The sequence below is a fragment of the Adiantum capillus-veneris genome, chromosome 4 (genome assembly GCF_014529385.1).
Source record: "Adiantum capillus-veneris isolate H3 chromosome 4, ASM1452938v2, whole genome shotgun sequence".
NCBI classification, from domain to species: domain Eukaryota; kingdom Viridiplantae; phylum Streptophyta; class Polypodiopsida; order Polypodiales; family Pteridaceae; genus Adiantum; species Adiantum capillus-veneris.
Genome location: NC_140934.1, coordinates 146083696 through 146096003, shown reverse-complemented (window position 1 = coordinate 146096003; position 12308 = coordinate 146083696). Strand labels below are relative to the sequence as shown.

General features: G+C 46.7%; 2 protein-coding genes across 2 annotated transcripts in view; both read right to left on the bottom strand.

The window, feature by feature from the left end:
* The window catches only part of LOC147460121 (uncharacterized), a 204813-nt gene that overhangs the window by 26490 nt on the left and 166015 nt on the right, over positions 1-12308 (bottom strand). Inside the window, exons 16-18 of the mRNA XM_086511243.1 lie at positions 1217-1321; positions 965-1126; positions 704-777 (exon numbers count right to left, since the gene is read on the bottom strand). Of these exons, the coding sequence (XP_086367369.1) occupies positions 704-777; positions 965-1126; positions 1217-1321 (341 nt within the window). The remainder of the gene's footprint in view (positions 1-703; positions 778-964; positions 1127-1216; positions 1322-12308) is intronic.
* LOC147460122 (uncharacterized) overlaps positions 1704-12308 on the bottom strand; it is a 42076-nt gene continuing 31471 nt past the window's right edge. The window contains exon 2 of the mRNA XM_086511244.1: positions 1704-1833. The gene's annotated coding sequence lies outside the window, so the exon portion shown is untranslated. The remainder of the gene's footprint in view (positions 1834-12308) is intronic.

Here is a 12308-nt window from a genome sequence, read left to right as displayed (position 1 = left end):
AGCAGAGAGGTAAATGTCTGCTTCAGTTGAGGTCAAAAAATAAACCAAACACTCCCTTGAAAAGGAGAACAGTTCCCCGAGCCATAAATACCACTTTCAAGTCACACACGGTTGCAGAAATCTGTGACCGCCCATTTTTAGTTCTCAAGGGAAGCCCTTTCTTCTTCGACAATGATATCCTTCCAAGTTTATGGCTGAATGGTTTTTCGAATATAAGAGTTGTGACAAGTCTGCTATGAGCTTGCTAACTGGACTTCTCAAGCTCAAGCTTGCATACTAGCAGAATGAATTTTAGACAAACCCACATTCAACAGAAAAAAAACTTGCATAGCTACTGAACTAGCATATTCTAAAACTTTCTCTGAATTGAGTCTTTAGTGCCTCAGGCAGGCCCGCATACTATGCAAGGTCTTGTTCTCCCTCCTTCCCCCCCTACAAACCTCCTCTCAACCACCCTATATTTAGGAAGTACCTATATATCCCCCCTTACAGTCCCTAGCTAAGCCTCAGAGCTTTGCCCCACAAGACCATTGTCTTGAGACAGCTGAGCATTTGCAACTTGTTAATCCAAGCATAACCATTTTACTCACAACACATGCAATTCAATTTTTTTTAATAGTTTTCGCATTATTTTTGGGGTATAGTACACTAAAAATATATTGACATTCATGCCAGAAACAAAGTAATATGGATTATAACTGACCTGATGTGCTGGGAGAGATCACAAGCCGGAATGATCAGCTCTGCCACCGATACATTGTAATCTGGAATAAAAATCTGCATTCACAGAGTCAGAAATCAATAGCGCTCCCTTGTAGACCTAATTACCCTCCAGGACGAGTTAAAGAAGTAGCTTTTGTGATCATCAAAAGGCCCAGGAAACAAAGCCTCTCAAACTAAGCCTTAAATTTCTCAAGTTGGAGCCTGAAAGTTGAGAACAGTCACAGAAGTGACCTATCATTACCACTTTAAGAAGATCCCCAACTTCTGGGTCATTGTTAACTTTCTCCCCTATTGCATGTACCAACTTGACAATCTTCTTTGCAAACTCGTATCCTGGAGGTGCCTTTCCACCAAAGATGCAGACTCGTGGGACCACTCTTTTTCTCTCATCAGCAGCCATGTTCTGAATAGCAGTAATTGTTCGCATGAGCTTGTATATATGATTGTCAAGAAATAAGCGACCCATGGATTTGGATAGAAAGATATTTCACACCTTAATGCAGTCATACCGATGAATGATGCTCAGAAGGTTCAAAAACTGTCTCTTATACTCATGTATCCTCTTCACTTGAGCATCAAACATTGCATCTACACTGACCTGTAAAACAGTCATTTCTTATCATCACAGAAACAGAAGGGGCAAAAGAAGCACAGTGGAGCAATATGTGTATAAATGTGGAAGAAAGTGCACTTTCACAAATAAAACTGACAAGGAGTTTTAAGTCATTCTATAATGTCCTGCTCTGCTCTAGGATTTGACCCAGCAAATGGTGGATACCAAGGGCTTCACGCAAGTAGCTTGCCAAATCATTGAATCCACTGACAAGGGTGTCCATCCAGCACAAAATGCAAGTTCAAGCATCCTCTATTCATGTTTTGGATGAAGGTACACGAAAAGCTTTAGCCATGATTTTTTGAAACTGACCTTTACTCCCACAAGATCCCACTTGGAATAGCTGCTTGAAACATAAATTCTCTCTTCAAAGCCTGGACTTTAACTTCGACATAGATTTCCACTTGTTTGAAGCAATGCACAATTAGAGTCGACAGACAATCAGATCCTCACAATGCAACAAGCAGTGACCACAAACTGTCTTCAATGACGATATGCTGTGGAAAGAATACAGGTTACTAAGCCTTATAATTGAGGAAAGATCTTAAATTACAGTATGTGATGACTCATTTTGATTTGCCATACAATACATTTGACTAATAAAAAACATCCTCAATATCTACAAGACAAAAAGAGGAAACACGCAAGGCTGCAAGGTGGCAATATTTTTAATCCTACAGGACAAGTTTATGTTTGACTTTCACGTTATCTGATGTATGGCAGCATGAGGCTTTTGCAGCATGGGAGTCTTAGCTTCTCTCGCCCTGATAGGCTTTTAGGAGGGGTCAGCCTCCCGTGGCGTGATCAGTTCTATCTTGATCACTTCCTGGGATCCTAAGGTCACTCTACAGCCATTTTGGCAGGTTCCTCCTCTGACGGACACGACCATGCGCCCGTGATTCTTGTCATTGGGAGCGAGAAGTGAGCCAGGCATTTTCGGATTCTTGAGAGTATCCTAGTAGATGGGAGCTTATCTGCAGTGCTGGAGACGATTTGATCTCCAGCACTGTCCAGCTATGGACAGTGCTGGAGATGCCGCTACAAGGCAGCCACACGGATTGCAGAGTTGAGTAGAGCTTTCCATAAGGCCGCTCTTGCAAGTTTGATTGAGGTCATCGAGAGGGAGAGACGCCTAAGGCGGGGCGTGGCCTTCCTCTAGACTATGCAAGAGAGAGAGCCTAATAGTGCTTGGGTCGAGGCTATGCTTGACCAGGCAAGATGAGAGATCAGACGATCTCCTTCCAGGAGAGGGCTTCTCAGCGGACACAGGTTAGGGATAGAGTATCTGGCAAGTTCTGTGAGCTCAAGAGACCTCCGCATTCTCGTATGGGGGTGCATCAGCCCCAGAGATTGGATGGCTTCATAGCACATGAGCTATGGGAGATTAGAGAGAGAGCCACTCCAACATGAAGCCGATTTCGGCAGAGGAGCCTTCAAAGTGCACAGATGCTTGCAAGGTAGAGGTTTGGGCTCATCACATGTGAATGACATTGGGGACGCCTTTAGTCGAGTCTCACTGGCGAGATGCACTGAGTGTGCTATCACGCCAAAGTTGCCCTGGCGAGGATGGTTGATCTCCCGGTTTTTTCTTGAGATACTGGGAGATTTTGAGGCCTGGTTTATGTAATGGATTTCAACATGTATTGGACATGGAGGATATGCCTCAGAGCCTACCAGAGAATTTGATATACCTTATCCCCAAGGAGGGTGGTTCTCTGAATACTATCATGCACTGGTGGACCATTCCAATTCTCAACTCAGTCTACAAAATCCTTGTGAAGGCTTTGTATTTGACGGATCTGATTCATGACTCAAAGACAGGGTTTGTCAAGGAACATAGTATCCTTAACAACATCTTCACTTTTTGGGAGGTTGTAGCCTTGGGCTCGTACGCGAGATGAGCAGCTCATAACTTTGAGAAAGCTTACAATTAGGTTGATTGCAGCTTCCTTGAGGGTACTATGAGATGGGTTTCGATAAGGCCCGGATCAAAGGAGTTGCTGCTTTATACTCTACAGCCCATAGCCAGGTTCTCAAGGCTCGGAGGCCGAAATTTGCACTGCAAGATCTGTCAGACAGGGTTGTCCACTAGTCCCCTTCCTTTTTCTTCTCTTTGCAAAGGCTTTGAGCAACTATCTCATGACTCACGACATTGGACTTCAAGGTTAGCAGATGCCTATGCCCTAAGAGTTATTGCTAGATGTGGAGTTTGTTGATGACACTGTATTGTATTTGGATGGCCAGGAGACCAATTGGAGGAGAGCACAATAGGCTCTTGCACTTTGTGCAAGAGCTTGATCCTCATAACTCGTGACCCTAGATAGAGGCCCAAAACCTTCTCTGAATAGGGCTGCCCATTGTCTCCTACTCTATTTGGTATGTATGTTGATGAGGTGTCTGATTACATTGACAAAAAGGGTGACAGGGGTGCCCAGCTGGCAGGGACGTGGATCCCATTATTGCTATATGCTGATGATATTGTGCTGATATCTGACTCACCAGAAGGTATGCAACGACATTTGGATGCACTACGCAGTTTTGCAGAGGATAGTGGACTGTGTGTAAACCTAGGCAAAACCAAGGATAGGTGTTTAACACCACACCGCAATGGGTCAGGAGATCAGTACCTACTTTTAAATATGGTCAGGAGAGTGTGGAGTATACAGATGCATACACTTACCTGGGGGTAGTCTTTACTTGGCCGAGCTTTTCTTTGAGAAGAGCATCAGAGCTTAGACTAACTAGAGCTGGTGCCGCTCTGGGAGGAATGGAGAGGATGTGTTCGCAAGTTCAGTTCCAGGAACCTAGGACACTTTGGTTGCCTCTACTATGTTATATGGGGCGCAGGTTTGGGGACCTTCTATAGGCCAGGATGGTTGGAGGCGTATGGAGAAGCCCCTAGTATCTATGATCTCTCGGCTGATTAGAGCCAAGGTTTCCGTACCGCATGATATCATTCGAGCGGAATTAGCTGTGCCCCCCTATGGAGATTGAGGCGCTTACGAGATCAGTCTCCTTTGTACACAGTCTGTGGGATACAACCAAAGACAAATATGCCAGGGTGGTTCTAGAGTCCTCCAGACAATTAGCTGTTAATGGGGATACATCATGTGGATCATGGTTTCAGACACATGGTTTCACCATGGACAGGTTGCCTCGTTTTCAAAGAGAGAGAGAGAGAGAGAGAGAGAGAGAGAGAGAGAGAGAGAGAGAGAGAGAGAGAGAGAGAAATGAAATGAAATGTTATATTAACGTCTTCAAAAGGCCAAAATGACCTATGAGACCAATCAGTTACAAAATAGTGAATCTAATACCATGTCTGGGTACAAAAGAACTAGAAAAGAACTAGAAGTGGAACAAAATACTACTACTACTACTACAATCTAAAACTACGTAGGTGTAGCAGCTGATACAATCGGTACCCGGTAAACTGGATGTAACAGTGTGTGAAACAAAGATGGAAGAAATGGTGAGGATCCATCCTCATCTGCACTCTGGATGTCGAGAGAGTATGGCTCGAATCTTCTGTTGTAGTCTCCGTCGATGCTGTGTAGCTCCTCTCCTCAGTCGCGGTCGTCTGTATCTCTGTAGCTCCAATGCTCGGTCGATGAGAGTGCCAGTAGTGGTCGAATGAGTGTGGGACGAGCTCTGCAGTGGTGGCTGCTCCTCTGGCTGTCCCATATCTAGTGAAAAGAAATCTGTAATGTGTCTCTGGGACTGCCTCTCTCTAGCTCTCCCTAGTAAAGTGTCTCTATACCTGTGTAACTCAAGTAGATATAGTCCAAGACATCTCTGATCCTCATAACTCATGACCCTAGATAGAGGACCAAAACCCTCTCTGAATAAGCAGTGGAAACGCACCCGTATCTCATAGAACACTGTGCAATGACATATGTAGTGCAACTCTGTCTCTGGCTCTCTTTGGCATAATCGGCATATCCTGCTGTCTGCTGGTATCCCTCTGAATCTACCAGTCTCAATCTCGAGCTGATGTGAGGATGTGCGTATCTGACCAATGGCACAACGCAAACCATGAGACATATGTGTGTCCATGTAGCTGGGTCGAATCACAAACCCATCTCCTGTGAGGTGGAGAAGATGCTCTCTATAGAAAGCCATCTTCGTGCTCAACTCCTGAGGCGGCTCTATCCATGTCCTCCTCGTGTCGAGCTAGATCAGGTCCTGACGAATGAGTCTAGTGATCTCCACCCGTGTAAGAGACAGCGAGGGTGCCTGAAGAGAATACTGGAAAGGGGGCAACCTGTCCATGGTGAAGCCATGCGTCTGAAACCATGAAGTCATCTGTGCATACCAGCATGAAGTGTCCCCCTGTAGAGCTAACTGTCTGGAAGACTCAAGGGCCAGTCTAGCATATCTGTCTCTAGTAGTATCCCATAGGCTGTGCACAAAGGACACTGATCTGGTAAGCGCCTCAATCTCCATGGGGGGGGCAGCTAGCTCTGCTCGAATGATCGCGTGAGGGAGAGAGAGAGATGAAATGAAATGTTATATTAACGTCTTCAAAAGGCCAAAATGACCTATGAGACCAAAAAGTTACAATTGGTGAATCTGATACCATGTCTGAGTACGGAAATTACAAAGTTACAAAGAACTAACACTAGGACGCTAAGGAGAAAGGAAATTGGGGGAAGGGGGGGGGGGGTTCAGATGAAATTTCTCATCGGTTGCTGCCAGATCTCATCGACCTCCTCCATGGTTAGTACTCTGGTTGGGCGTCTTGCATGTCGAGCTAGAGTGATCTGTATCTTCTGTTGCAGCCTTCGTCAATAGTGGGAGACCCCCGGAGGTCGTGGATGTCTGGATCTGCCAAGTTCTGTGGCTTGATCAAGCAGTGTACCTCTGATATGAGTAGGCTCTGAGATTTGCTGTAATGACTGCTCCGTTGGCTCTCCTCTGGCTGGTGTAAAGAAATCTGTGATTCGTCTCTAAGATTGTCTTTCCTCTGATGTTCTCAGCAAGCTCTCCCTAAGGTTGCGCAACTCTAGCAGGAACAGTCCGAGACACCTCTGATCCTTGTATCTCATGACTCTAGAAACAGGTCCGAACCCTTCTGTGAACAGGCAGTGGAAGCGGCCGCGTATCTTATAGTATGCCGGGTAGTGACGTGTAGTGCAGCTCTGTCTCTGGCTCTAAGTTGCATAGGTGACATATCCTAGCTCATGCCGGCACCCCTCGAAATCGGCCAGCCTCGATTTGAAGCTGATGTGAGGATGTGCGTATCTGTCCAGTAGCGCATCTTATGCTTGAGATAAGTGTGTGTCCATGTATGCAGGCCTAGTCACAAAGCCGTCCTCCGTGAGTTGGAGAAGATGCTCTCTGTAGAAGGCCATCTTCGTGCCCAACTCGTGTCGACTGTATCCATGTGCTCCTGGTATTTAGCTGAATCAGATCCTGACGTATGAGTCTGGTGATCTCTATCCGTGTGAGAGACCTGGAGGGTGCATCCAGGGAGTATTGAAGCAGAGGTAATCTATCCATCTTGAGACCATGCGACTGAAACCATGTTGTCATCTGTCCATACCAACATGCTGTATCGCCTTGTAGAGCTAGTTGTTGAGATGACTCCAAGGCAAGCCGAGCGTATCTGTCCCTGGGGAGATCCCATAGACCGTGCATAAAAGCAATTGATCTCGTCAACGCCTCCACCACGAGGGAGGGGGCGGCTAGCTCGCCTCGGATAATCTCATGTGGTATTGAGGCCTTAGCCCGAATCATCCGAACGATCATAGAGACCAGAGGCCTCTCCATACATCTCCATGCATCTGTGTTGCCAGATCTCACATGGTGGTCTACCGAGGGTCCCCATACCTGAACTCCATAGAGCATAGCAAGAGTCACTAGAGTGTCAAAAAGCCAAAGCTTTGTTCGCGGTTCTTGAAACTGAACCTGCGAACACATCCTCTCCAGTCCTCCCAACGTTGCATATGCTCTCGTCAGTCTAGTCTCTGATGCTCTCCTTGGTGAAAACACCGGTCCACCGAAGACTACCCCAAGATAAGTATATGCATCTGTGTACTCGACAGTCTCCTGGCCATACATAAATGTGGGTGCCGACCTCCTGACCCACTGTGGTGTGGTGTTGAACACCATAACCTTGGTTTTCCCCAGATGGACAGACAATCCACTGTCACGAGCGAATGTATGCAGAGCATCCAAGTGACGCTGCATCCCCTCTCGTGAGTCAGAAATCAGCACAATATCATCAGCATAAAGTAACAGTGGAATCCATGTCCCTGCTAGCTAAGCCCCCCTGAAGCTCTACATAGTCCGAAAACTCATCCACATACATCCCAAAAAGAGTGGGGGATAGGGGACATCCCTGCTTTAGTCCAATATTGGAGAGGACCATGTCCAACATTCCCTCGGTGGTGCGTACCCGCCCCATCATTGTCCTATATAGAGCCAAAATCCCCCAAATCAGCTCTGTAGGCACACCCATGTCCTGTAATCTGTGTATAAATCTGGCTCTCGGCACTGTGTCGAAAGCTTTGCGGAAATCCACGAAGCTACAATAGATCCTCTTGCCATGGTGTCTACCCTCCTCAATAAAAGCTCTGAGTGTCAGAATCTGGTCAAGAGTGGAGAAACCTCTCCTGAAACCTGCTTGCCCTGGTGCTCTTATGCCCTCTCGCTCTACCCATCTACTCAGCTCTTGTTCAAGAATGGATGCATATAGCCTAGCTAATGTGTGACCAACCATGATGGTGCGATAATTCCCGGGAATTATGGGATCTCCTGATATAGGCACAATCGTGGACATACTCCAAGGCTCAGGGAAGCCTTCATACATGGCTCAATTAAACATGATAGCCAAGAGCTCTGTGAGCTTATCCCTGGCATGGATGAAGTGCTCTGCTACTAGACCATCATGATCATGTGCTCTCCTTGTCTTCATCCTGTCAATAGCTTTCCTTACGCTCTCAGCAGTAAAGAAAGAACATGTCTCCGGGCATGTCTCTAGTGGGTCCGGTAGAGGTGGTTGTCCTGATGCTGTGTAGAGAGATGTGGCATATTCCCCCCAGGTCTTAGTGGAGGCGACCGTTGGTGGTGGTGAATGTTCGTGGAATAACCTCCATGCTTCGCCTGAGTCCCGACATATAAATAACTGATACAGATCTTGCTCTAGCTGGGATAAATAAGCCCTTTTCTTTAGTCGCACTAAGCGGCGAAAGATAATCCGTGATTGTCTATGTGTGGTATTACCCATGACCACTTCCCTCTGTAACTTGATCCTCGTCTCTCTAGAGTCTACACTCCTCATCATACCAACTATTCTGGGGCATTTTTCCAGATCGTCTCCGTGTAGGCTGGTTGTGGGGGTATGCTTATGATGCTGCATCATGGAGCGTCTCTGTCAGTATCTGAGTGAGTTCATCTAGTGGCCGTCCTGGCTCCTGGGTGCATAGCTGCCTGTATATCTCATCCATATACACAGAGTCCGTCTCCCTCATGAAGGTATACCGGATGTGTGTAGGGACCTCTCCTAATGGAGCTGTGCTGAACTGAAACGTCAGGGTGAAGGACAAGATAGCATGATCAACTGCTACTCCAACTGGCCTAGTGCCCACCATGAAATCTTGAAACAATGGAATGAGACCTGGCTGGGCCATAACATAATCCACTGTGCTGGCACCATGTCGGTGTGGATAGCAAGTAAAACCTCCAGCTGACGAAAATCTTTGTAGGCCATTCAAAATGGCCAATCTATGTGCGGTTCCCATATCTATCAAGTATCTACCATATTCCGTGTATTCCTCATCTTGTGATAATCTGGATAGACCCATCTCTGTATCGTCCAGCTTCCTAAGCATTTCCTTGGAAGTCTCATAAAATATTGTCTGGTAGTGGGCAGTCCTAGCATTGAAATCCCCTAGTATGATAATGTCACCATCCTTAGAAAATTCCCATATGTCATTATCCAAAATAACAAAGGGGGCTTGTCCCCTAGGTGATGCATATAATGACATACTAGGAGGAAAGTAACACATAGCAATGTAGAGGTATCTGCCCGTCTCTGCCCTGAGCCTCACCGACATGTACCTAGCATGCTCATCCTTGCGCGCTATATATATCAATGACTGCAACTCCTCCCTAAATAGAACTGCCACTCCCCCTGAGCCTCGTCCTTGATGCTCCGATCTGGTCTCTTGGCTGCAGGCTGTCTCCCATCTATATCCGCTCACCTGTGGCATGGATTGCCCAGGGGCTTGATGCATCTCAGAGTAGAAGATGATGTCTCTCCCTGTGAAGCTATCCTCAAAGGCCCCTACATCAAGACGAAGTGAACCGTTTCAATTCCAGGTTGCCATCTTTATTGTCGTCCCATAGGTCTCGCACCGCCATGCGGGACGTCGCTCCAATATCACCACCTTTCCATCTCTGTAAAAAGCGATCTTCCCCTTTTCCCTTGCTGCTCTAATTTCCGGCATTACTTCTTGCATATGAGCACTCTGCGAGAGGGTGAGGTCATCTCCAAGAAAGATGCCAGTCTTCTCTAGAGTCGGTCTCTTCTTTAGGAAATCCTTCTTCGCTTCCATGGAGGGGAAGTAGAGAATGAGTGCCCTTTCCTTCGAGGTTTCTCCGTTGCTCCCGCTTTTCTTTGTGCCCACTCTCCAGGCCCTCGTATGCGTCTGCTCGTTGACCCCCACCAGAGTCATGAGTTCTTTCACCTCTTCCTCCACATTATCTTGGTCTTTGAGGCCACATATCCTTATGTGTAAGACCCGCACACGTCTCCTTTGCTCCTCTTCTAGTGTCAAGTTCATGATTGTTGGTGTGGGGGTGGGGGTTATTTCCATGCCTTTCCCTTTCTTGACAGTCTCGATCCATTTTTCGGCCTTTTCTGCTTTTTGTTGGGTCTTTGTGATGACATCTACCCCACGAGGTCATCATTTCTTTTTGTTGCTCCCCACCTTCTTTGATGGCCCGCACTTGTTCCTTAATCGTGTTTAGCTCTTCAATTACTGAGGGTTGAAGCTCTCCCTCTTCGAGAACCTCTGCAACCTCTTTCTTCAGTAGTGCGATTTCCTCATCTTGAGCCTTCACGCGATCCTCGACTGTATGTATTGTGCTTTCCTGTGCTGCCACGCACGCGTCGAGTATGTTGATAGTACCTAGGAGGTGGCGGTTGATTATGCTGATGGTCTCGCTCAGTTCTTCTTTGCATTTTTGGAAGGCATCCTCCACCGGGTCATCTTTGCCATTCTGCTTCCTCATGGTCGGAAGGCCGCCACAGGAGAGGGAGAGGTTTTTTTTTCCTCTCTCTCTCTGTCTCTCTACGCGGCTTCCCTCTTTCTCTCTCTACGCTCGCAGACCTATTCTCTCTCTACGTATGAAAAACCCCTCTTTCTCTCTCTACGCCTAAAAAGAAAACTCATTCTCTCTCTACGCTCTGGGACCACAGTCTCTCTACGTTGGAAAAAAATGCCCATTCTCTCTCTAGGCAAGGGCTGCGGGAGAGAGGCAACGAGCAGTGGGGTGCAGTGCCGTTGCGAGCGGGGGGGGGGAGATAGGGGAAGGCGAGCGAGCAGTGGGCGGGACAACAAGGGCCAGAGAGAGAGAGAGAGAGAGAGAGAGAGAGAGAGAGAGAGAGAGAGAGAGAGAGAGATGAAATGAAATGAAATGTTATATTAACATCTTCAAAAGGCCAAAGTGACCTATGAGACTAGAAGGTTACAATGTGGTGTATCTGATACAAAGTCAGAGTAACAAGATGACAAAATAAAATACTATGGAATCCTAAACTGCTAGGTGTGAACTAAGCAACTAGCTGGGATAGCCAGATCACAAGAGATCTAGCATCAGTCGCTGGCGGATCTCATCAATCTCCTCCATGGTTAGTAGTCTGACCGCAGGTCGTGCATGTCGGGCCAAACTCATCCAAATCCTTTGATGCAGCCTCCATCGATGCTGTGGAGTCCTCTGCAGTCGTGGGCGTCTGGATCTCCCCCACTCGGTCGACTAGTGTGCCTGCGACTAGCTCTGCTGTGGTAGTAGCTCCTCCCGGTGTCCAGAGGCAGCTCTAAAGAAGTCTATGATCTGTCTCTGAGACTGGCTAGCCTCTCCACTCATCAAGCTCTCTCTGTGTGTGTGCAGCTCGAGCAAAAAGAAACCCAAGCATCTCTGATCCTCATACCGCATGACTTTGGAGAGTGGTCCAAAGCCCTCTCTAAACAAGCAATGAAAGCGGCCTCGTATCTCGTGTGTATATATATATATATATATATATATATATATATATATATATATATATATATATATATATATATAGAGAGAGAGAGAGAGAGAGAGAGAGGAAATGAAATGATAACGTCCACAAAAGGCCAAAATGACATATGACACCAAACTGATTACAATGGTGAGTCTAGTACAATGTTTGGGTACAAACAAAGAAAACTACAAACTAGAAACAGAGATAGGAGTGCTACCGACTCCTATGGGTGGCTGGTAAGCTGAGCAATGGTATAAAGCCACAAAGGTACAAAGTGGGGATAAGTATCACCATGATACAATATAGCAGTAGCATGAAGCCGATCTTGATCGATACTTTGGGTGTCGTGCTACAATCCTATGGATCCTCTGCCACAATCTCCGTCGATGTTGCGTGGCTCCCCTCAGTCGTGGTCGTCTCGATCTCCCCAATTCTATAGCTCGGTGAATGAGAGTACCACTGGTGTGTGTATGGGTGGGAACAGAACTCTGTGGTGGTAGTGACCCCTCTGCCTCTGTGGTACTCGGACTACAGAAATCTGAGATGCGTCTCTGGGAATGTCTCTGTCTATGCACTCTCAATAGAGAGTCTCAATGTCTCTGTATCTCAAGTAGAAATAATCCGAGACATCTCTGATCCTGATATTTCATGACTCTATCTAACGAGTCAAAACTATGTCCGAATAAACAGTGAAAGTGTCCCCAAATCTCATAGTAGACTGTGCAGTGACATATGAAGTGA